The sequence below is a fragment of the Bos grunniens genome, chromosome 2 (assembly GCF_055505025.1).
Source record: "Bos grunniens cultivar Pamir isolate PY7600 chromosome 2, Bosgru_T2T1.0, whole genome shotgun sequence".
Lineage (NCBI taxonomy): Eukaryota > Metazoa > Chordata > Mammalia > Artiodactyla > Bovidae > Bos > Bos grunniens.
The window spans coordinates 12,147,085-12,171,407 of record NC_141166.1 but is presented as its reverse complement, the minus strand read 5'-3'; the positions used below and the strand labels follow the sequence as shown (position 1 = coordinate 12,171,407).

Here is a 24,323-nt window from a genome sequence, read left to right as displayed (position 1 = left end):
CTTCCCAGGCAAGAGTACTGGAGTGGGCTGCCATTCCTTCTCCAGGGGATGTTCCTGACCCAGGGATCGAACCCAGGTCTCCTACATTGCAGGCAGACACTTGACCATCTGAGCCACCGTTCAACTATTCAATGGGCCCTGCAATTTACTCCCCAGTTCAAACAATGAATTCCTTGCCAACAGATTTGAAGCAAATTTGTAGGGGGAAAGGAAACCTGAAAACAAGTTAACAGCCCACCATTTGACACTATCCCAGCAGGTAACCACAACCTTAAATGTGAACTTTCCTAAGAAGTTGGCTTACTAACTTATGACCCACCTTGGTTAATCATGTCCAGGAGTGTAGGTGACATTATGTAGATAAATGAGATTACTGTTCAAAGATGAACTTCATTCAACCCTCTTCGAACTGGTCTCTGGGTTTTCAAACTCAAATGAAGGCAGCTGTGTTAGAGGAAAAATATAATTGCAGGAATGGTTGATTACTAAAATCTTTATGAAACATTTCAAAAAAAGTCTTGCAGGAACTTTAAAAAAGGAGTCTCTTCTCTCCCTCAAGTCCATTCTGGCTTGTCCTTTGTCCTGGCTACATCATGGCAGGGATCTCTGAAGACACTGTGTCCAGAGGCTGCCAGTGACAGTCCATGAGCGCATCGTACAGCTCCTCGCTCTGCTCCATGAACTCCTTGTTGGCCTCGGTCACATCCAGCTGCGGCATGGGGTCTGGAAGAGAAGCAAGGGTGGGTTCGGGGGTGCAGAGGGGCGCAGCACTCAGCAGCCACGGGACTCGGTGCCCTGCTCCCTCCTTCCTCGCCAGGGCTGCCGGCCCTGCTGCCTCTGTAGGGTTCGTGAGGATGAGAGCAGGGCAGGGGACAGTCCGCCCTCAAACAGCACAGGATCCACTTGCGTGTGGAGGCTTTCAGGAGTAAATGCTACAGCACTACGCAATTCAATCCACGGCTGGCTGAATCCAAGAAGGTGAAGGGATGGAAGATCGAGAAGGCTGACTACAGTTACATGTGGGCTTATGATTGAGGCTGGCAAGAGGCCCTAAGCCCTAGTGAATCAAGAAAAGAAAGTAGAAAGCGCAGTCGCTCAGTCGTGTCCGACTCTTTGTGACCCCATAGGCTGTAGCCTGCCAGGCTCCTCCATGGGATTTCCCAGGCAAGAACACTGGAGTGGGTTGCCATTTCCTTCTCCAGGGGATCTTCCTGACCCAGGGATCGAGCCAGGGTCTCCTGCACTGCAGGCAGACTCTTTACTATGGGCTTACTTGGTGGCTCCTATGGTAAAGTTAATCAAGGGTCTAACTAACTTTACAGAATGTAACATGTAATTAGTACTCAAGTAGTTCTGGCTGTCATTCCATGTTTATTAAACACTACACATACCTGTAGCTGTCACATGTCTCAGATTTTCTGGTGTGGTCCTTTTCTGAAATTTGGGTTTGGGAAACCTGATCAAGATTACTAAATCAAGAACAAAGAATGTCTAAGGAAAGAGCCAGAGTCAAATACACAAGCTGAAACACCAAGTTCTGTTTTTAAAAATATTTTTTTCTTGATTGCAATAGTGGTATTTGTTCGCCAGAAATCATGACAAAACACCTAAGAGTTTCCTTTTAAACCCCTAACAAGTAATCTATTCTTAGGAGGGAATATTACTGAGCACTGAGAATGAACCTCGGTGGCATCCAACTCGGATGAATCTCACAAATAAAATACTGAAGGAAAGAAGCAAGACAGTATATACAGCACAGCATTAAAATTCAAAAACAGGCAAAACTACACCCTGCTCTTCAGGGGTGTATAGCTATGTGACAAACCTATAAAGAGAAGGAAGTTTTGTCACTGCAAAACTCAGAACAGTAGGGACTTTCCTGGTGGTCCGGTGGGTAAGACTCTGCACTCCCAAGCCTTTGATTGTGTAGATCACAACAAACTGAGGAAAATTCTTCAAGAGATGGGAATACCAGACCACCTGACCTGCCACCTGAGAAATCTGTATGCAGGTTCAGGAAGCAACAGTTAGAACCGCACATGGAACAGACTGGTTCCAAATTGGGAAAAAAGTACGTCAAGGCTGTAAACTGTCACCCTGCTTATTCAACTTCTATGCAGAGTACATCATGTGAAACGCTGAGCTGGAAGAAGCACAAGCTGGAATCAAGATTGCTGGGACAAATATCAGTAACCTCAGATATGCAGATGACACCACCCTTATGGCAGAAAGTGAAGAGGAACTAAAAAGCCTCTTAATGAAAATGAAAGAGAGTGAAAAAGTTGGCTTAAAATTCAACATTCAAGAAACTAAGAGCATGGCATCCAGTCCCATCACTTCATGGCAAATAGATGCGGAAAAATGGAAGCAGTGACAGACTTTCTTTTCTTGGCTTCAAAATCACTGCAGATGGTGACTGCAGCCATGAAATCAAAAGATGCTTGCTCCTTGGAAGAAAAGCTATGACCAACATACACAACCTATTAAAAAGCAGAGACATTACTTTGCTGACAAAGGCCCGTCTAGTCAAAGCTACGGTTTTTCCAATAGTTATGTATGGATATGAGAGTTGGACTATAAAGAAAGCTGAGCACCAAAGAATTGATGCTTTTAAACTGTGGTGTTGGAGAAGACTCTTGAGACTCCTTTGGACTGCAAGATCAAACCAGTGAGTCCTAAGGGAAATCAGTCCTGAACATTCATTGGAAGGACTGATGCTGAAGCTCCAATACTTTAGCCACCTGATGTGAACTGCCTCATTGGAAAAGACCCTGATGCTGGGAAAGATTGAAGGCAGAAGGGGACAACAGAGGATGAGATGGTTGGATGGCATCACCAACTCAATGGACACAAGTTTGAGCAAGCTCTGGGAGTTGGTGAAGGACAGGGAAGCCTGGCGTGCTGCAGTCTATGGGGTTGCAAAGAGCTGGACACAACTGAGCGACTGAACTGAACTCCCAATGCAGGGGGCCCTGGTTCGCTCCCTGGTCAGGGAACTAGATTCCACATGCCACAACTAAAGATTGTGCACGCTGCAACTGCCACCACTAAGACCCGGTGCAGCCAAATGAATGAGACCCCGTGAACCGCAGCACCCCAGGCTTCCCTGTCCTTCACCATCTCCCTGAGTGTGCTCAAACTCATGTCCCTTGAGTCAGTGATGCCAACCAACCATCTCATCCTCTGCTGCCCACTTCTGCTCTCAATATTTCCCAGCATCAGGGTCTTTTTCAATGCGTTGGCTCTTATCAGGTGGCTAAAGTACTGGAGCTTCAGCATCAGTCCTTCCAAGGAGTATTCAGGGCTGATTTCCTTTAGGACTGACTGGTTTGATTTCCTGGCTGTCTAAGGGACTCTCAATAGTCTTATCTAGCACCACAGTTTGAAAATACCAATTCTTCAGCATTCTGTCTTCTTTATGGTCCAACTCTCACATTCGTACATGATTACTGGAAAAACCATGGCTTTGACTATATAGACCTTTGTCAGCGAAGTGCCATCTTTGCTTTTTAACACACTGCATAGGTTTGTCATAGCTTTCCTTCCAAGAAGCCATCATCTGATTTCATGGCTGTGGTCACCATCTGCAGTGATTTTAGAGCCGAAGAAGAGGAAATCTACCACTGATTCCACTTTTTCCCCTTCTACTTGCCATGAAGTGGCAATCTGCTATCAAAGCCACTATGATAGCCAAAATGACAACTAGTAACTGTTGGTGAGAATGTGGAGAAATGGAAATGCTCCAAGCATTTTTGGACAGGTCTGGCCATTTCTCAAATGGTTAAACGGAGTTTACTATATGATCCAGCACTACACTCCCAGGTATATACTGAAGAGTACTGAAAACCTGTCCCTGAAAACTTTTCTATGTCCACACAAAAACTTACACACGTATGTTCATAACAACATTATTTGTAACAGTGAAAATGGACACAATCCAAATGTCCATCAACTGAATGGATATCCACAGAATGGAATATTATTCAACCATAAAAAGAAAGGAATGACACATGCTGTAACACAGAGAAATCAGAAGTTAAGTCAGAGAGGCCGTTCACAAAGGACCACATATCACACATGACTCCATTTATTTAGAATGTTCAGGATACGTAAATCCAAAGTAGGTGAGTGGTTGCCAGGGACAGGATATTGGAGTGACTGCTAGTGGTTTCACAGTATTCTTCACTGGAATTAAACAGTGGTAATGGCTGTACAACTTTGTGGCTACTTTTGAAAACTACTGTGTACTTTAAAAGGGTGGATTTTATGTTATGTGAGTTACACCCTCCAAAATAAAAACCAAAAAACCTAACCGAGTTCTTACTGTATATCCTATTGTATTTCAGGAATTTTTTCATTGAGAACATTTTTCTACATCAATATTCTTAGAAAAAGACATGATTTAATAAAACAAAAATCTAATTAAAATCTTACCAATATTTAATAAATCTCCTATCATTATTTATCTGTATTGATATCATTGTGGGATAAAATCTTTCAGGTAAAATTGATTTCATGCATATGAACATTTTAAGAATTCTTTGTAGAAAGATAGTATATTTTAATTTGTATTTAAGTACTAGTATTAGCAGTGTGATGGTTACATTTTGTGTCAATTTGGTCAGGGTAGTGGTGACCAGTTGTTTGGTGAAACACCAGTCTAGACAAAGATATTCTGTAGATGTGATTCACATCTACAAATCAGTTGACTTTAAGTAAAGGTGATTATTCTCAATAATGTGGGTGGGCCTTAGCCAATCAATTAAAGGCCTTAAACTGAGGATTCCCAAAGTAGGAATTCTACCTCTAGGTGCTAATATAGAAATCCTGCCTGAGCCTCCAGCTTGCTGAAGCACATCACAGATTATAAATACATATATCCTTTCGGCTCTATTTCTCTGGAGAATCTTGACTAACACAAATGGTATATGCTTAAATTCTTTTCTCTTGTGGTTTATAGGCCATTTGCGCTTCTTTTGTAAACTGTTTCCAACTTTCTCAGGTACTCGTTAGAATCAGCCAGTTAGTGCTGGATCAACCAATCAGTGGTGAATCTTTTCACATATATACTGTGCCCCTTCCTGCAACCAGAGGAATCTCTCTCGTTAATTCTAATCTAAATTATGAGTTGAAGTTTTGAGCATGTACAGCAGCTCCATATGGGAACTCTAGGAAAGCAGAGCATGACCAGTCTGGCCACTCCACTCAGTGTTGGTAATGGCATATGGGACAGATTAGCAAAAGGCTCCAGCAAGGGCAAGCATTTCTGCTGCTGCTGTGTTTTGTTTTGGGTGTTTCTGGCTGAGCCACACAGCTCTAGGGATCTCAGTTCCTTGACCAGGGACTGAACCCGGGTCATGGTGGTGAAAGCACCTGGCACTGGACTGCCAGGGAATTCCCAAGGACAGGTATTTGGGTGTGTAGAAATGTACGGATGCACGGACAGTACAGCACCCTTCCTCATTTGGATGACAGGGCCTGGAAGATGGCCTGCTGAACCGAAGGTACAGATGAAGAAGGATGACGTCCCTCCTGGGCCCTGTCTCTGTGCGGCTATTAGCTTAAAATGGGAGGCATTAGGGACTTCCCTGGTGGTCCAGTGGTTAGGACTCCATGCTTTCACTGCCAAAGGTGTGGGCTCAATCCCCGACTGGGGAACTAAGATCTGGCCACCAAAAAAAAAGAGGGTGGCATTGTAACTGTGGTAAAGAGCCTGAAGTCTGGGGCAAGACTGCAGGGTTCCAAGACAGTCTACCTCTTGCTATGATGTTGCAACTAAGCTGACCTTGAACACGAAATTTAATTTGTTTCCTCTTCTGTAAAATCAAGATAATTATGGTACTTAATTATCACAAAACCACTGTGAATGTCAAGTGAGTTAATACCTGTTTACATGCTTAGAACAGTGCCCTGCACATAGTGAAACTTGTTGGCTGTTAATTATTTAAGCTTCAGTTTTCTTTTCTGTATAATGGGATTTATAAAAATACCTATTCATCCAAGTGTTCACAGGCAGCAGTGCCTGCAAAACTATTATAGCAGTGTTGGCTGTAATAATGGATGATGAAGAAATAGAAAAACTCTAAGGAGTTACACACAAATATGGTTATAATCAGGATAATTTCTCTAAAAAGGAAGCAAGAAAAGGCAAGAGACTAAGGCTAGAAAGACAGGGACTCCAGGTTGAACCTTGCTCCTAACTCACTGCGTGATCCTGAGAAGACCACGTGGATCTCCTGCTCACCATCCCTCTACTGGAGCTGTGTCTGCCCAGCCCACCCCTATGGTCGCTGCTGCCAGAATCAGATGACAACACGTTCAGTGTAGTGCTTTAAAACGCTATGAAGTTTGTTTTATGGCTACGGATGATGTTTCCTTTAAAGGATATTTTGCTTACAGATCACATTTTCCCTATGACCTTCTCTTGAAGAATAATTCTTAAAACAGACTTAAGATTTTAAACTCGGAGTCTTTTTGTACCTTATAATAAAGCTTTATTTACTTAGAAATCGATGTTTGATTTTACTTCTTTAAAACTTAAACCTAACATTCTGTTCAGAAATATGTTGAAAAAAATTAAAAAAAATTTTTTTATAATTTTTTCAAACCTTAGACTCCTTTAAAAGTATGAATATCTCATTTGAAAAAATATTTGTCTGAAGGTCAGCAATTACTTTGGTTTTACTTTTTCTCTGTTAAATTCAGTAAAAAATTACAACACACACTTTTAATTTTAAATAAGCAATAATGGCTATTACCATGCAGCAAAACTGGGGGGTGATTTTAGTCTCTTCCTTATACTTTACTGTATTTTCCAAACTTTCAATCCTAACTATTACTTGAAAGTGAGGAGAATATGTAATTTAAGATACATGGGGGGAGTTCCTTGGTGGTCCAGTGGTTAAGAATCTGCCTTCTAATGTAGGGGGCTCCGGTTCAATCCCTGGTCAGGGAACTAAGATTCCGTATACTGCAGGGCAACTAAGCCCACAGGTGACAAAGAGCCTGCACGCTCTAGAGCCTGTGCTCTACAACCAGAGAAAGACTGTCGGGCTCGGCAACAAAGACTCAGCGTAGCCAAAAAAAAGTATGGAAAAAATTAAAATGTGAAATTAAAAATTATTTTACAGGCATCTGACAAACTGTGCAACAAATATAAGGCCATGGAGTCTTCGGTTCAGACCTACACCCTGGGGTAGACCACCACGAGTCCAGGGAGCCTCAGGCACCCGCCTCCACCTGTCGCTCCCTGGGGTGATTTGGGACCCGCACTCCCGACTCAGGTGACATTCACATCCTACACTGAGTGAAGGGAGTCCTTTCTTACCTTCCAATGCATCATCTCCGACTTCTTCATACGTCTGCCAAGAGACCAGAGAGGTGGGTGAGAAGCACAGTGAAAGCCTGGCCCATGACTAGGATGGCTTCTTAACAAGGGGAATTAAGCTGCTTCATCTTTCCCTGTCTTTCTGAAGCACAAGCTCCTGTCCTTAACCACCCCATCCCGGAGACTCACCCAGGTCTCTAGAGGATGCGGGGCCAGACTGGCCAAATCATGGTTACCTGCATGGTGCTCTGGGTGTAGCCGTACTGGGGATAACTGTAGCTGTAGCTGCCTGTGTTCTGGTCATAGCCCCACTGGGCGTAGTAGTTCTGGTACTGCTGGTAATACTGGTTGTAGCTGTAACTGTACATTTGACTGTATTCCACTGGCTTCACACGGCTCCTTAAAGGAAGAAGGAAAAATAAACAAACAAATGAGCAAACATTTCCATAATACTATATGACCGGGACTGTTCTAAGTGCTTTACACAGACTAACTCGTTTAATCCCCACAATGGTGCTATACAGTAAATATATAATTAATCCTATTTCACAGATGAGAAAACTGAGGTAGAGAGAGATTACATCGTTTGTCCAAAGTCACATAGTGAGTTAAGAGATTCAAACCCAGGCAGTCTGATCCCAGAAGCCAGCTTTAAAGACAGGAGCTTCTGGGAATCCCTGGTGGTCCAGCGGTGGGGACTCTGCACTTTGAGTTCCACGGGCCCAGGTTCAGTCCCTGATCGGGGCACTGGGATCCTGTGGGCCACACAGCATGGCCAAATTAAAAAAAAAAGGCACTTCCAATGGTTAGGTTTGTCTCCCTTACAAACTTTTTTAGTACTGACTTTTCCCCTTCTCAAGATCTTGGAGGGCTGTTTTTCTGCCAGCCACAAAGGCTCAGATAAACATGGCCTGGATAATCTGGATTTAGAATGATCCAAGGAGCATTTGCAAATTACAAAATCTCTTATCACCTTTTCCCTGCAAAAACATAAGGTTAAGTGTTTCAGGAGCCTGGAACTGTAGTCAGAGATACCATCTGTGGAGTAGGTACTTGGGATTTGTTCCCATTCTTTTTTATATATGGTCTCCTACTTTAAGTCCTGCATAGCTCTATGTCAGAGCTATTATTTATTATTCCCTCTGTAAATATGAGAACACAGCCTCTGAACGGTTAAGTGATTTACCCAAGACTACACAGAGGACTGGAGCCAAATTCTAACTCCAAGGCTTGCATCCCAACCACAACACGGTTCATACAGCACCTGCCCTGCAGACTCAAGTCTCCTATCCATCTCCCCCTTCCTGCATTGACCAACCAGGGCTGAGGCCCAAAGTCAACGGAAAGCTTTCTTCTCTGATTCCACAGCTACCCCAGTCACTGCTAACCAAAGACAATGTCAAGCGTGCAAAAGATCCACTGCTTTCAAAACCTTAAAAAACCACAGGTGATGACCTCTTCCCAGGTTCCTCGTGTGCTCAATGTCAGCTTGGTGAGGACTCAGCCTGAGCAGTTAGGCTGCATCTGACTGCCTTAGCATCACCTCCCGATGGGACGGCTCGATCAAGTCTGATGGCAGAGATTTCCTCTCCCTGCCCACTGCCAGGCTAAAAACTGCTCATGTTTGCCTCCATGACCCTACCCCCCTGACCCATGCGTCCAAGGAGTCTACCACCCTCATGACATGTTCAGGTCACTGAAGGCACAGGGCCTGGGTCTACACATTTCTGTTTCTCCACACTCGGCTTACAAGTCTGACTCTCCAAGGAAACTCTGATCACTCAATTCTTAGTGCATGAGGGCACCTCCCCAGAGGCAGGCATTAAATGCTGACAACAATGCTCAGTGAAGAAACAGATGTAACAAAATAACTGCTCTGCAGAACAGACTTTGTTTTTCTTGTTTATAGCTACAACTTCAAAGTCTAGGGTGGGGCTGCAGTTGCAGGGACTCAGTTATCACTGACTGAATAAATTATGACAAAGCAGAAACGACCAAAATAGTAAACATCAGAGGAACTGCTAGACAGAATATGCAATCAAAAGAATATTCCGCAGCTATTACAAATGTTGTAATGATGACAACTATGCAACTCTACGGCAAAGTGAGTGTGTATACTGAGTAAACTGGGAAGAACAAGGGTGAACACTGTTATTGTCATTAAAAATGAATAAGCAACGAATCTACCACATGTAAACTGACCCATATGCATGCAGTGTATTACATCAGTATCTACATTTATACAGAAGCCTGAAAAGGAACCCAGAAATTATAAGCAGTCATTTAGAGTAACAAGGAACTTCTTTCTTTTCAATGTTTTCTTTAATGTTTTTACATATACAGTAGAGTTTAGAACAAATAACATTTGGAGGGGAGAATCGCTGAGGCTAAACTGCAAAGAGCCCCCAAATCTTTGCTGTCTTAAAAAACACGGCCATCTGGAAGTTCTGCCCAAAAAGGGTAACCACTTACACACTTTAACACGAAGTTTCTCAGGCTTTGTAAAGTTGACTTTTGGGTGGCAGAGGAGACCATTCTTTGTTCCGGGAGATGTCTTGTGCACTGTACAATGTTTAATAGCATACCTGGCCTGTACTCATTAGATTCGAGAGGCTTCCCTCTCCCAGTATGGGATGTGACAATCAAATCTATCTTTAGGTGTTGCCAATGTCCTCAAGTTGAGAACCACTGCTTGGGCCAAAGGATGGAAGATTCTACGCAGAGAAAAACTGTCTTATATCTGAGTATAAAACATGCTTGGATATGCACGGGAAGAAGGGTTTCCTGCCCAGAGTGACAGGTACAATAGTGATGTATATAATCTTCTATCCTGCTTACATCATTATTTTTCTTTTGGCCACAAGGCGTGGCTTGTGGCAATTTCCTATATCATATTCCCTATATCATTAATTCTTAGCCACTCCCATAGCAAGGGGCACTCATAAGAGGTTTGTATGTTTCAATAGCAGCTCTACTGGGCAAAGAGCACACAAACTAAGTTTGCAGAGCCCAACTGCTTTTCCAGCATCGCTATGGCGATTCTCAGTGTGCCTGCCTCCCCCAGTCATAGCTCTCTCCTCAGCTGTAAGCTTCTGCAGGGGCAACAGTGACGCTGGCTCATCTCCAGCACCCAGCCTGGCAAATACCAGGCACTCATTACTTGTGACCTGCACTGAGTCGCCTGGCAGCCTCCCAATCAGCAAGCGGATGCCCTGATTATCAGCAACCGACGAGGCATGTCTCGGTTCCCACGCCAGCGCAGGACTCACGCTTTGGGGATGGCCACGCTCAGCCGCACTGGTTTAGACCCCAGTCCTATGGCTCCCTGGCACTCTGTCAGGGCTCGCTTCTGTTCCAGCTCATCTGTGAATTTCACAAAACCATAACCCCTGCAGGAAAAAGACACACACATACACACGCACTATTTAGATCACAAATGTGATGCAGGTAAAACCAAAGAATGGAAAAGAAGCTGAGAAGGGAGAGAGCACCCATCAAACCACATGGGCAGGCCTGAGCGCCCCACTGAACAGAGGGGTGTCACAGAGCGGTGTGACACCCCAGCACTGGAGGATCCCACTTTCAGTTCACCAACCTCCTCCATGCCATCCTGATATGGCTTCTCCCCAAACAGGAGCTTCCTTCCCGATCTACTGGAAAGTATTATTATTATTATTACAGTAGAAGCAGTAGTAGTAACAGTCACAGAAGGCCAAATATTTACGGAGCCTGCCCTGCATGCCAGGTGCTACCCAAGGCACTGGGACTCAGCAGTCACAAGCAGACAAGGTTCCTGCTTTCCTGAACTCATATCCCACTTGGGGATAAATGAATGACAGTTAACATTTAATGACCACTTATTATTTCCCAGGCACTATGCTGAGTATTTTCCCAGTTATCTCAATAAACTGTCCAACAACTTGATGAAGGGAGTATCCACATCTTATTGAAGGCAAAACCAAACTTCAAAGATGTTTAATGACTTGCCCAAAGTCATACCAGAAGCAGAATTCAAAGTCCAAGCTCATAACTACTACTCAGATCAAAAAAGGAATCTTTCCCGACATATAGCATATGATCTCACTTATGTGTGGAATCTAAAATATGATATAAATGAACTTACTTACAAAACAGAAAGAGACTCACAGACACAGAAAACAAACTTATGGTTAACAAAGGTGCAAGAGGGTAGAAAAGGGATAAATTAGGAGGAGTCTGAGATTAGCAGATATAAACCACTATAGATAAACAAGGTCCTACTGTATAGCACCGGGAACTATATATATTCAATATCCTGTAAAAAACGGTAACAGAGGAAAAAATATATATACAAACCCTTAAGGTCTTTCCATTTTTAAAGTAAAAATAATAAATAAAAAAGGAAATACCTATAAAGCATTTTCTATTGATTTATTTACATTACATCATTTCATCCTCACACCAACCCCCATGAGATGCAGATACTATAAATCGGTCCCATTTCACAGATGCGGAAACAGGGGCAGAGGCTCAGTAACTTGTCTGCTGCATAATCCCTGGGCAGTACTGAGGCTGGGATTTGCACCAGGCGGTTTGGCTCCAGAGCCTGAACTCTTACCACCATGGCCTCATTATCACACCCTCAGCTATGAGATACATGCTGCAACCAACAGGGTAGGCATGAATAAAAGTAAGACCTTACTTAGACACGCCTGTCTGGTCCAAAACCACCTTGCCTCCCCGACAGGAGGGGTAGACTTTGACGAAGAACTCATACAGCATGCCATCATCCACATCTGGGGTCAGATCCCCCACAAAGAGGGAGTACTCAGGGCTGAGAAGAGAGAACAAGATTCAGACACAAAGAAGAAAACTTCTGTTCTTGTGAGCTCTCTTGGCCCATTCTAGATAAACCTCTTCTGTGCTGCGTCAGAGAACAACACATCTGCTGGGCCCTTAACCTAGTCCTGCTGCTGCTGCTGCTAAGTCGCTTCAGTCGTGTCCGATTCTGTGTGACCCCATAGACGGCAGCCCACCAGGCTCCCCCGTCCCTGGGATTCTCCAGGCACGAGTACTGGAGTGGGGTGCCATTGCCTTCTCTGAACCTAGTCGTAATTGGTTTCATTTGGCAGTCCTGGTAGAAGAGTTTCGAAAGGAGTCTCCTACCCCAGGCCCTTCACCCACTGAATAAAGCCTATCTGGCTTCAAGCTTTACCTGAGTGCAGACCAGGGGATAAGTCAGAGATGCTCAAAAGATAAAGCCAGAGATTCTGCATTCACTGCATACTTTTAATCCAAATGGTGAAAAGTACAGGGAGCGTGAGAACTAAACCTTCTCTCCTAGAGATGGGCTAACATGAAATCCCTCAACTTTCAGGACAGGGTCAGCAAAATTTTCTGTGAAGGCCGTACAGTAACTATTGTAGGCTCTCTGGGGGCACCTCTGATTTCTGTTGTCTTTTATCTGTTTCCACAATCCTTAAAAAATGAAAGGGGGGCCAGGGGGCCTTCCCTGGTGGCCCAGTAGTTAAGTTACTTAAGTAGTTAAGGTGGTCCACTTTCATTGCAGGGGGCATAGAATTGATTCCTGGTCAGGGAGCTAAGACCCCACAAGCAGAGCAGCATGGCCAAATAAATAAATAATTTAAAATACAGAGGGAATTTCCTGGCGGTCCAGTGGTTACGACTCTGTGCTCTCACTGCCGACAGCCTGGGTTTAATCCTGGTTGGGTAACTAGGATCCTGCAAACCGTGAGGCACCGCGAAAAAAAAAGTAAAAACCATTTCTAGCTTTCAGGTAATGGAGAAGGCAATGGCAACCCACTCCAGTGTTGTTGGCCTGGAGAATCCCATGGATGGAGGAGCCTGGTGGGCTGCAGCCCATGGGGTCGCTAAGTCGGACACGACTGAGTGACTTCACTTTCACTTTTCGCTTTCATGCACTGGAGAAGGAAACGGCAACCCACTCCAGTGTTGTTGCCTGGAGAATCCCAGGGACGGGGGAGCCTGGTGGGCTGCTGTCTATGGGGTCACACAGAGTCGGACACGACTGCAGTGACTTAGCGAATGACAAAATTAGGTCACAGTTTGCCAACCCCCATAACAGAACAATAAACTCATTATTATTTTATTTCAAGTATGATACATATTCCTTGTATAAGATCAGAATATATAAAAGGACAAAGAAAAATAAAATACCAATAACCCAACTCAAAGGGAATCACCATGAACACCTTGATATGCATTTTTGTTCTTTTGCTTTAGCTTCTTCCTTTGAATTTATAAAAATTGGATACAACTCATTAATTTTGTTTCTAGCATTTTTTTCACTTACAGCATCTAACCAACATCTTGACATGTGAGTATTTTGCTACAACATGACACGTTAATGGATACACAATATTCCAAAAAATGAACATATTGTAACTTGAACCACTTTCCTATTATTAGATTACTTGGATTTTCCCCCAATTTTGCCGATTATATGTAGTACCTCAATGAACATTTTCTCTCTTTTTTTAAAAAACTTTTACTGGAGTTGATATACAATGTTGTGCTAACTTTAGGTGTACAGCAAAGTAAATCAGTTTATACATATACGCATATCCATTCTTTTTTATATTCTTTTCCCATATAAGCTATTACAGAGTATCAAGTAGAGCTCCCTATGCTATACAGGAGGTCCTAATTAGTTATCTATTTTATATATACTAGTGTGTACAAGTCACTCCCAACTTCCCAATTTATTCACTGCGTCCCCTTATCCCCTGGTAACCATAGGTTTATTTTCTACATCTGTGGCTCTATTTCTGTTTTATAAGTAAGTTCTTTTTAAGATTCCACATATAAGTGATATTACACAATATCAATGAACATTTTCAAGGCTAATCTTTACACAAGCGTGCTAAGTCACTTCAGTCGTGTCCGACTCTGTGCGATTCTATGGACTGTGTAGCCCACCAGGCTTCTCTGTCCATGGGATTCTCCAGGCAAGAATATTGGAGTGGGTTGCCATGCCCTCCTCCAGATCTTTCCAACCCAGGGATCAAACCTACGTCTCTTATGTCTCCTGCGCTGGCAGGCGGGTTCCTTACCTAGTGCCACTTAGGGATAATCTTTACACATATCCATGAATAAATTCTGAAAAGCAGAATTATGGGTTCAAAGGGTATAAATCTATCTAAAGCCTTTGATACATTGTTCTCCACCTTTCAAAGCAATCTGAAATGCTTGATACATTTATGCTGCTACAGCAATTCTTACTGAATAAATGTCATTACCATGGGCAGTCATGGGACTAGGAGAGGGAGCAAATACAGAGAAGACAAGGGCCTTGCCATGAGCAAACTGGAAGCATCCCCCAACAGGGATGGGAGGGGTTGGCCTTCAGGAGGGAAGCACTCTGGAGCCAAACTCAGCGCCCCATCCTCCTCTCTGGAAGTGACCAGTGCAGTGAACACATCTTGTCTCTATTTAGACATTTCCCAGGACTTGAAACTACCTTGTGGCTACTCTCTACTTACCTGTTATCTGGCTGTTTCCCATAAGTGGCGTAATTCAGTTTAAAACGCTTTGCCTGAAAATTTAAAAACAAACAAACTAAAACAGAGAAAGGTATTTCAAGAATCAACAATTTTTGGAAAAAAACTGAAATAAATTACCTTGGCCAAAACATCTCCCCCTCTCTAAGCCTCAGCCTTTTCTCCTGTTTAAAAGGAGGGGGATGCACGGATGACCGCTAAGGGCACTGCCAGCTCCATGGTTCTATGAGCCCAGGTGTGCCAGCGTGGTGCAGCTGTAAGCTAAGTAACTGTGGGAAGAGCAGAATGCAACTCTCTTGAAACGTGTCCTCACAGCTGCCAGCCTGTTCTACTTTGTCAATCAAGCAAGAGGTCTAGAGGTTCAAGTCTTCTGTGAAGGGAGGCAGCGGTGCAGAGTGGAAAGGGCATGGGTTTTAGAGGCAACCAATCTTCGGTCTGCATCGGGGCTCTGCCACTTACTACCTGTGTTGCCTTGGGCAAGTTATTCCATCTCCCTGAGCTTCAGTTTCCTGGTCTGTCAAAGATAACAATGTCTACTGTTTAGGGTTGTTATAGGATTAAATAAAATATATGGTAGGGATTCAACAAATGACAGTCATTCATGGTAACAAAAATGGCAACATTATCATTATCTAAGTGTCCTTACAGGTGTGGCTCCTGGAAGGGGCTTCCCGTTGATTTTATGTAAACACTTCTCAGCTGTGGCCAAATCTGCGAATTCTACAAAGCAGTAGCCAGCCGGGATCCTGGAGCGAAAACAGAAAAAGGGAATGGTTAAAGATCTGATACCCAGGCACTTTGACAATGATCGTGTGGCTAAGACTCTGAGCTCCCAATGCACCTGGTCAGAGAACTAGATCCTATATGCCGCAACTAAGTATTTGCATGCAGCAACTAAAACCAGGTACAGCCAAATAAATAAATATATTTAAAAAGGAGTGGTGAGGGAAGGTTCAAGAGGGAGGGGAGACAGGATATATGTTTAATTATGGCTGATTCAAGTTGTTGTATGGCAGAAACCAACACAAAACTGTAAAGCAAGTTTCCTCCTATGAAAAAATTAAAAAAAAAAAAAAAAGAGTAATTCAAGCTTTCACAGGCAGACAGACACACACGTACACACAAGATGTGATACCTAGATGAGAGACTTAAGTCTGGGCTGGAGGGCAGGAAAAAATGTTTTTCTCATGACAGCCCATATTATTTTTGTTCCATGCTATACTCCAGTTCAGAATTTATAGACCTGAGTATAAGTATTGCCCATCCAGGGCAGTACCAGACTCATTTAGTAAATCATTTATTCATGTACTGTATCGCCTATGAAGAACTCTTGCCAAAAACGTTTCCTGGGACTTCCCTGGTGGCCCAGTGGCTAAGACTCCAAGCTCCCAGGCAGGGGGCGTGGGTTCCATCCTCCCAGTTGCCACAACTAAGAGTTCGAATGCCACAACTAAAGACCCTGCACAATTGAAGACTGAAGAAGATCTCGTGTGCCCTAAGACCCAGCACAGCCAAAAAATAAAAATATTCCTATGCAACCCAAGCAAACCTTCAGATCTAATGTCCAGCTTACAGGAAATATTAGGAACAGAACAAATAAAACACTATGATCAGATCAGATCAGTTTCTCAGTCGTGTCCGACTCTTTGCGACCCCATGAATTGCAGTACGCCAGGCCTCCCTGTCCATCACCAACTCCCGGATTTCACTCAGACTCATGTCCATTGAGTCAGTGATGCCATCCAGCCATCTCATCCTCTGTCATCCCCTTCTCCTCTTGCCCCCAATCCCTCCCAGCATCAGAGTCTTTTCCAATGAGTCAACTCTTCACATGAGGTGGCCAAAGTACTGGAGTTTCAGCTTTAGCATCATTCCCTCCAAAGAAATCCCAGGGCTGATCTCCTTCAGAATGGACTGGTTGGATCTCCTTGCATCTCCAAGGGACTCTCAAGAGTCTTCTCCAACACCACAGTTCAAAAGCATCAATTCTTCGGCGCTCAGCCTTCTTCACAGTCCAACTCTCACATCCATACATGACCACTGGAAAAACCATACCCTTGACTAGACGGACCTTTGTTGGCAAAGTAATATCTCTGCATTTGAATATGCTATCTAGGTTGGTCATAACTTTCCTTCCAAGGAGTAAGCGTCTTTTAATTTCATGGCTGCAGTCACCATCTGCAGTGATTCTGGAGCCCATAAAAATAAAGTCTGACACTGTTTCCACTGTTTCCCCATCTATTTCCCATGAAGTGATGGGACCAGATGCCATGATCTTCGTTTTCTGAATGTGGAGCTTTAAGCCAACTTTTTCACTCTCCACTTTCACCTTCATCAAGAGGCTTTTTAGTTCCTCTTCACTTTCTGCCATAAGGGTGGTGTCATCTGCATATCTGAGGTTACTGATATTTCTCTCGGCAATCTTGATTCCAGCTTGTGTTTCTTCCAGCCCAGCGTTTCTCATGATGTATTCTGCATATAAGTTAAATAAACTGGGTGACAATATACAGCCTTGACGTACTCCTTTTCCTATTTGGAACCAGTCTGTTGTTCCATGTCCAGTTCTAACTGTTGCTTCCTGACCTGCATACAGGTTTCTCAAGAGGCAGGTCAGGTGGTCTGGTATTCCCATCTCTTGAAGCATTTTCCACAGTTTATTGTGATCCACACAGTCAAAGGCTTTGGCACAGTCAATAAACTAGAAATAGATGTTTTTCTGGAACTCTCTTGCTTTTTCCATGATCCAGCGGATGTTGGCAATTTGATCTCTGGTTCCTCTGCCTTTTCTAAAACCAGCTTGAACATTAGGAATTTCACGGTTCATGTATTGCTGAAGCCTGGCTTGGAGAATTTTAAGCATTACTTTACTAGCGTGTGAGATGAGTGCAATTGTGCGGTAGTTTGAGCACTCTTTGGCATTGCATTCCTTTGGGATTGGAATGAAAACTGACCTTTTCCAGTCCTGTGGCCACTGCTGAGTTTTCCAAATTTGCTGGCAAGGAAACAAATCCAGAATTTAGGACCAGAATCCAGAATGTAGAACCTAATGTAAGACAATCTTACCTCTTCAAAAAGTCGTTATTCTGAGAAAAGAAAGAAGTGGGCATTTCTACATTAAAAAGAGACAAATGCAATACAGGATCTGATCTCTGACTGGATCCTAATTCATTAAAAAACAATACTCAAATATTTAGAAACGTTGTAATGCCTATAATTTACTTTCATGTGGTTCAGCAAAAAGAAAACATCAATCTCCTTAAATCTCTATAGACACTTAGATAAGGAGAATATAGCAACGTATTAACAATTTTTGAAATTAGGTGGTGGTTATATGAGTGTACATTGTACTGTTTGTAAATTTAAATTTTTTGTAATTTAAAAAGTTTTTTTGATAACCTACCACCAGCCAGGCAGATAGAGAGTTGAAGAACATGGCACCTGACCTTAAGAAACTTAAAATCTAGTTGGACAAAGTAAATCCACGGACCAGACCTAATTGGGGGAATATGTGTGAGTTTCCTGGTGGTCTATTTTTAAAGCATTACTAAGGGACATAAGGGACTTTATTTTTCTGGGCTCCAAAAATCACTGCAAATGGTGACAGCAGCCATGAAATTAAAAGACGCTTACTCCTTGGAAGGAAAGTTATGACCAACCTAGACAGCATATTAAAAAGCACAGACATTACTTTGTCAACAAAGGTCCATCTAGTCAAAGCTATGGTTTTTCCAGTAGTCATGTATGGATGTGAAAGTTGGACTATAAAGAAAGCTGAGTGCTGAAAAATTGATGCTTTTGAACTGTGGTGTTGGAGAAGACTCTGGAGAGTCCCTTGGACTCCAAGGAGATGCAACCAGTCCATCCTAAAGGAGATCAGTCCTGAGTGTTCATTGGAAGGACTGATGTTGAAGCTGAAAACTCCAATACTCTGGCCACCTGATGCAGAGAGCTGACTCATGTGGCTAGATCCTCTGATATTCCTTCCTCCTAAGAGATCTATACTGAAATCAGTTTTATTTAACAGCATTCTTAAATCTATCACCAGTGAAATAAATCAGACTTCTCTGGAACTATGATACTCAGTTCAAATAACATTATGGACACCAAGCCAAAAGATATGGGCAAGGGAAGTACCAGAGCCCAGGGATCTAAGAACACAGTCTATGAGCTCCATAAATGTTAATGCTTAGAAGAACGGTGGGGCAAATCTGTGTTTTCTGTCTTGTGTGTGCTAGAATTTAAGCCAATGTAAAGACCATCACCAGTAAGAGCTGACTGTTACTGAGCGGTCACTATAGGCCAAGCACTGTGCTCACCACTTCACATGCACCATCTCATCTAATTGTCACAGAAAAACTCCATGAGAGAAGCAAACTACTGCTCCCATTTAGATGTGGAGACTGAGATTCAGGATTATACAATACTCCTTAAACTACACAGCTGCTGATGCTGCTGCTACTGCTGCTAAGTCGCTTCAGTCATGTCTGACTTTGTGCGACCCCATAGACAGCAGCCCACCAGGCTCCCCCATCCCTGGGATTCTCCAGGCAAGAACACTGGTGTGGGTTGCCGTTTCCTTCCCCAATGCATGAAAGTGAAAAGTGAAAGTGAAGTCGCTCAGTCGTGCCCCACTCTTAGCGACCCCATGGACTGCAGCCTACCCGGCTTCTCCGTCCATGGGATTTTCCAGGCAAGAGTACTGGAGTGGGGTGCCATTGCCTTCTCCGAAACTACACAGCTGGTATTTGCCAAAGGCTGGACTTGAGTTCAGGATAATCTGACCATATTCTTTCCCCAGCAGTTTATTGTGAAAAATTCCAAACATAAAAATTAAAAGAGCTGCCATAGCAAACACCCTTATATATACACACACACACACACACACACACACACACACACACCACTTTTTAAAAAATATTTACTTTACCAAATGACAATCCATCCACATCCTTACCCATTTATCATTTTTTTTTGTTTTTGTTGATATTTTTTCTTATTTTTTTTAAATAATGAAAGTATGATAACATTAACAGGAGATGGAAAATACAGGTACATCCTTATTTTCTGATACATTTCAAAGTAAGTTGCAGATATTGGTACATTTTTCTCAATTATTTTAACACGCTTATTATTAGAGTTCAATTACTGCATAGTTTTTTCCTTTTAAGTTACATACAATGAAATGCACAAATTCTTCTAGATGCTGAGTTATTTCCACCACAGATTAATTTTGTGTATTTTAGAACTGACTCAGTGGAAACATCCTGATGCTGGGAAAGACTGAAAGGCAAAAGGAAAAGAGGGTGGCAGAGGATAAGATGGCTAGATAGAATCACCAACTCAAAGGACATGAACTTAAGCAAACTCCAGAAATTTTAAGTCATATACTGTATACGTATACCATACATATACATAAACTGTATGTGTATACCAGTCACATACTGTATGACTATACCAGTATTTACATATCTACCTATTCAGATACCTGGACTGCAGTTTGGGGCCATTGTCCCACATGCTATCAGGCTTCCCAGGTGGCACAGTGGTAAAGAATCCGCCTGCCAATGCAGGAGATGCAAGAGATGCGCGTTTGATCCTGGGCCTGGAAGATCCCCTGGAGTAGGAAATGGCAACCCACTCCTGCATTCTTGTTGGGAAAATTCCATAGGCAGAGAAGCCACCAAGAGTCGGACACAACTGAGGGACTGAGCTCGCACGCATGCACACGCGTGCACACACACACACACTCACACAAAATGTGCTATACATATTCAAGTCCTTTTCATGCTAGTTACACGTTTTCATTTCTCTTGAGTAAATACCTAAGACTAGACTTGCTAAGGAGAAGGCAATGGCACCCCACTCCAATACTCTTGCCTGGAAAATCCCATGGACGGAGGAGCCTGGTGGGCTGCAGTCCATGGGGTCACAAAGAGTCGGACATGACTGAGCGACTTCACTTTCACTTTCATGCATTGGAGAAGGAAATGGCAACCCACCCAGTGTTCTTGCCTGGAGAATCCCAGGGACAGGGAAGCCTGGTGGGCTGCAGTCTATGGGGTTGCACAGAGTTGGACACTACTGAAGCGACTCAGCAGCAGCAGCAGCAGCAGACTTGCTAAGGCAGATGTACTGAAGATATATGGACTTCCTGGTGGTCCAGTGGTTAAGAATCCACCTACCGATGCAGGGGACACAGGTTCCATCTCTGTTCGGGGAAGATCCCACATGCCTCAGAGCAATTAAGCCTGTGTGCCACAACTCCTGAAGCCCACGTGAATAGAGCCCCTGCTCTGCAACGAGAAGCCACTGCAATGAGAAGCCTACGCACTAGAGCGCAGCCCCCACTCACAGCAGCTAGAGAAAGCCGGTGCTCAGCAACAAAGACCCAGTGCAGCCAAAAATCACGTTGTTGGTTTTTTTTTTTAAGGAAAAAAATAAAAAAGATACTGCCAGATACTTATCCCCAGTGGCTGTAACATTTTCTAGTCCCACCAGTGATGGAAGAGATGTGGTTATTTCACATGCAACTGTATTCTTTTTCTTTGCTGAATTAAAAAAATTGTCATTAAGGATTACATTACATTGAAAAAGGTTATAGCAACTCACTCTAGTATTCTTCCCTGGAGAATCCCACAGACAGAGGAGACTGGTGGGCTAGTCCATGGGGTTGTAGAGTCAGGCACGACTGAGCACGCACACAGTTACATAAAATGTTATCATTTCAGCTATTTTTTAACTGTACAGTTCTGTGGTATTAAGTATTTTGCAACCAATCACTACATTGTTAAGCACTATGCTTTACTGTGCATTACTTTTTCTTGGGTCTTATTTTTTCCCTGTATTTTGTTCCTTGTTTTTAATTTACATTTATTTACAGTATTCTCACAAGGCACTTCAAAGTCTTTGTCATATGAGGTACAGTGCACATGTAATATGTATGTTGGTGCCACCATAAAAAACAGCTAGGGTTTAGTAATCAATGGTTGCTATTTCTGGTTTAGTCGCTAAGTCATGTCCTACTCTTTTGTGACCCCATGGATTATAGCCCGCCAGGCTCCTCTGTTCATGGGATTTCCCAGGCATATGGAAGTTGGTTGCCATTTCCTATTCCAGGGGATAGTCCTGACCCAGAGATTGAACCCGAGTCTCCTGCACTGGCAGGAAGATTCTTTACCACTCAGTCACCAGGGAAGCCCAATGGCAGGAAAGGATGATTCCAATTCTTAATAAAGATTAAAATGTGAGAACCTATGTCAGTGTTCTGGAAAGTATTACAGAATGTATTTTCATGCCAGTAGCTGATTTATCAGGGTTTGCTGTCTGTAAGAATAAGAAAGTACCTGTTTACCAAATAGCCAAAGACTAGGCTGCACTTCCTATCTCCCACCATTTTTCAACTGACTGATGCTTTAGCAAGCTGCTTTAGTACTCGGCACAGAGTAGATACTCACTAAATACTGTCTTTTTTTTTGCCTATGTGAAAGTATTCTTCACATTTTGTTTTGTGTAGGTATTTACTGTCTCATTCCCCTATTCGAAAGTAGTAAAATCCATGAGAAGAGGGACTATTTCTGGGTTATTTCAGCCATGTGTCCAAGAAATCTAGAACAGTGGCACATAGGTAGTGTTTCACATGAGAGTTAAGGGTACTCATGAACTTGGAGAACACAGCTGAATTAGAGTCCTGGCTTCTCATTTAAAAGCTGTGTAAATTTAAGACAGCTATTAAGCTTCTCTAATAACAGTACTTAGCTCAGAGGTTTTTGTGATTTTAAAGTGCTTATTACCTAGCAGATCATAATCTATTTATATTTACCAAGCATATACCATATGCCAGACATTGTGGTAAACCTTGACCGTGAATTAATGGCACTTAATCCTCACCAGGACTCTATGAGGTAGGTGCTTTCATTATGTCTATTTTTACAGACAAGAGGGAGAGATTAAGTCACTTGCTCAAAGTCACACACAGCAGACAAGAGCTTTCAAACCCAGACTGCCTCAAGTCATCTGTACACCACAAAATGTTAACATCATTATGACAACTATTACTAGAGGTCAAAGCCCTGACCCTCCGCGATGTTAACTTTCTCTTGAATGACACACGCAGCGAGATCTATAAAGTAGAACGAAGACTGAAGAGGACAAACCCAGTGAGGCGGTTTCGGATAATTTTGACGCTCATCACTGTCTCCCCCATGGTAGCAAAGGCTCTGGAGATGAAGTTCTCATCCATGTAGGGCTCCAGCTGCGTAAACACAAGAGCAGAGCGGGTCGGGCCACATCCAGACTCCTCGCTTCCCGGATCCGGAGCCCCTCCGCCCTCAGCCCGGGGTGGGCTGCACGATGCTGGTGGGCGGGAGTGGGGTTGGGGGTGCGGGGGAAGAGGTTTCCATGCGCAGAATGATTTGAACCCCTGCGTTCCCGGTCCCTCGCCTTCTTTTCCTTTAAATGTGCTCCTTTGTAGAAGCCGCCCCCCTTGGATGGAGGAATCCATCCCTCCAGTCCCAGAACCAGGGGCGCTCTTCAACCCTTAGGATTCCTCCTATTCTAACCGCCTCCAAACCCTCCTTTTCCCCTCCGCGAACCCAGGCGGGGCCCCCAAGACCCCTCCCCCTCCGAGTCAGCCCCTTTCACCTACACGCTGGGACTGAATTGGGCGTCACCTAAAAGAACTGCCCCTCTCCAAGCACTTCCACCCTTTGAGGACCCTTCCCCTCAGTCTTGGCCCCCCCGGTACCTAAATAACTGGGACTCGCGCCGGCGTCGCCTAAAAGAACTCCCCTACCCATTCACGTCCACCCTTTTGGAGATTCGAGGGCCCTCCCCCCTCGGCCCCTTTCTTCCTCGCGACGCTAACATTCCTGCGCCACAGACACAGGAAGCCACCCTCACTCACGTCGCCCATCCACAGGCTGGCCGCCATGCCCGCGGCCCCGCCGGGACTCTGTGGGCTCCCAGAGCTGGCGCGGAAGCGGGAGCCACCGAACCGGGACCTCCACGGAGCATGCGCCTCGACCGCCTTCTGCGCATGCTCCGCAGCTCGGCGCGCAGGACCGCGCCCGCGTGCCGCTCCGGGTTTTTCCGGCTCCCGGCGGGCAGGTCCCAAGACTGGAGCCCGCGGGAGGGAGCGGGGCAGACCCTGCCCTGCGCTGGGCTGTGGGTGGAGCTGGTGACTAGCTTTCTCGGGTTTCTATTTAAACACACATGTACAGATAAAATTACAGAATTTTACGCTCCTTGTTAAAAAAAAAAAAGCAAATATAAGCACTTTTTTTTCCCCCTTCAAGTAAAAGATCTCCTTTCGGAGTCTGGACGTTTCAGTTCCACTCACTCAGGCAAATTACTAACTGGTCCGCTCCAGCCACCCCTTCACACTGCATTTCCCAGTTTGCAAGAGATTTCTGTTGACTGCTGCGCTGGGAGTCTTCCATCATTCCCTGGGGAGCAGGGAGGGCAGAATTACAGCGAGT

At 43.9% G+C, this 24,323-nt stretch overlaps 1 protein-coding gene across 10 annotated transcripts; it reads right to left on the bottom strand.

Moving 5' to 3' along the window:
• Nucleotides 1-475: 475 nt before the first annotated feature.
• Nucleotides 476-23,859, bottom strand: TRNAU1AP (tRNA selenocysteine 1 associated protein 1). Of its 10 annotated transcripts, XM_086331844.1 has the most exons (11): nucleotides 23,750-23,859; nucleotides 23,001-23,098; nucleotides 15,494-15,593; nucleotides 14,968-15,116; nucleotides 14,830-14,882; nucleotides 12,009-12,140; nucleotides 10,923-10,977; nucleotides 10,597-10,716; nucleotides 7,564-7,726; nucleotides 7,328-7,361; nucleotides 476-723 (listed from the first exon to the last, which is right to left on the bottom strand). In XM_086331844.1, the coding sequence occupies exons 6-11, from the start codon at nucleotides 12,100-12,102 to the stop codon at nucleotides 587-589; spliced, it is 603 nt and encodes a 200-aa protein (XP_086187970.1). In that variant the 5' UTR covers nucleotides 12,103-12,140; nucleotides 14,830-14,882; nucleotides 14,968-15,116; nucleotides 15,494-15,593; nucleotides 23,001-23,098; nucleotides 23,750-23,859; the 3' UTR covers nucleotides 476-586. The 10 variants fall into 10 exon arrangements, 9 of the variants coding, with proteins under 9 accessions (XP_086187970.1, XP_086187961.1, XP_086187950.1 ...); XR_015139026.1 differs by lacking the exon at nucleotides 14,968-15,116; XM_086331835.1 differs by lacking the exon at nucleotides 10,923-10,977 and having other exon boundaries at nucleotides 14,968-15,361; nucleotides 23,591-23,859.
• Nucleotides 23,860-24,323: the final 464 nt, after the last annotated feature.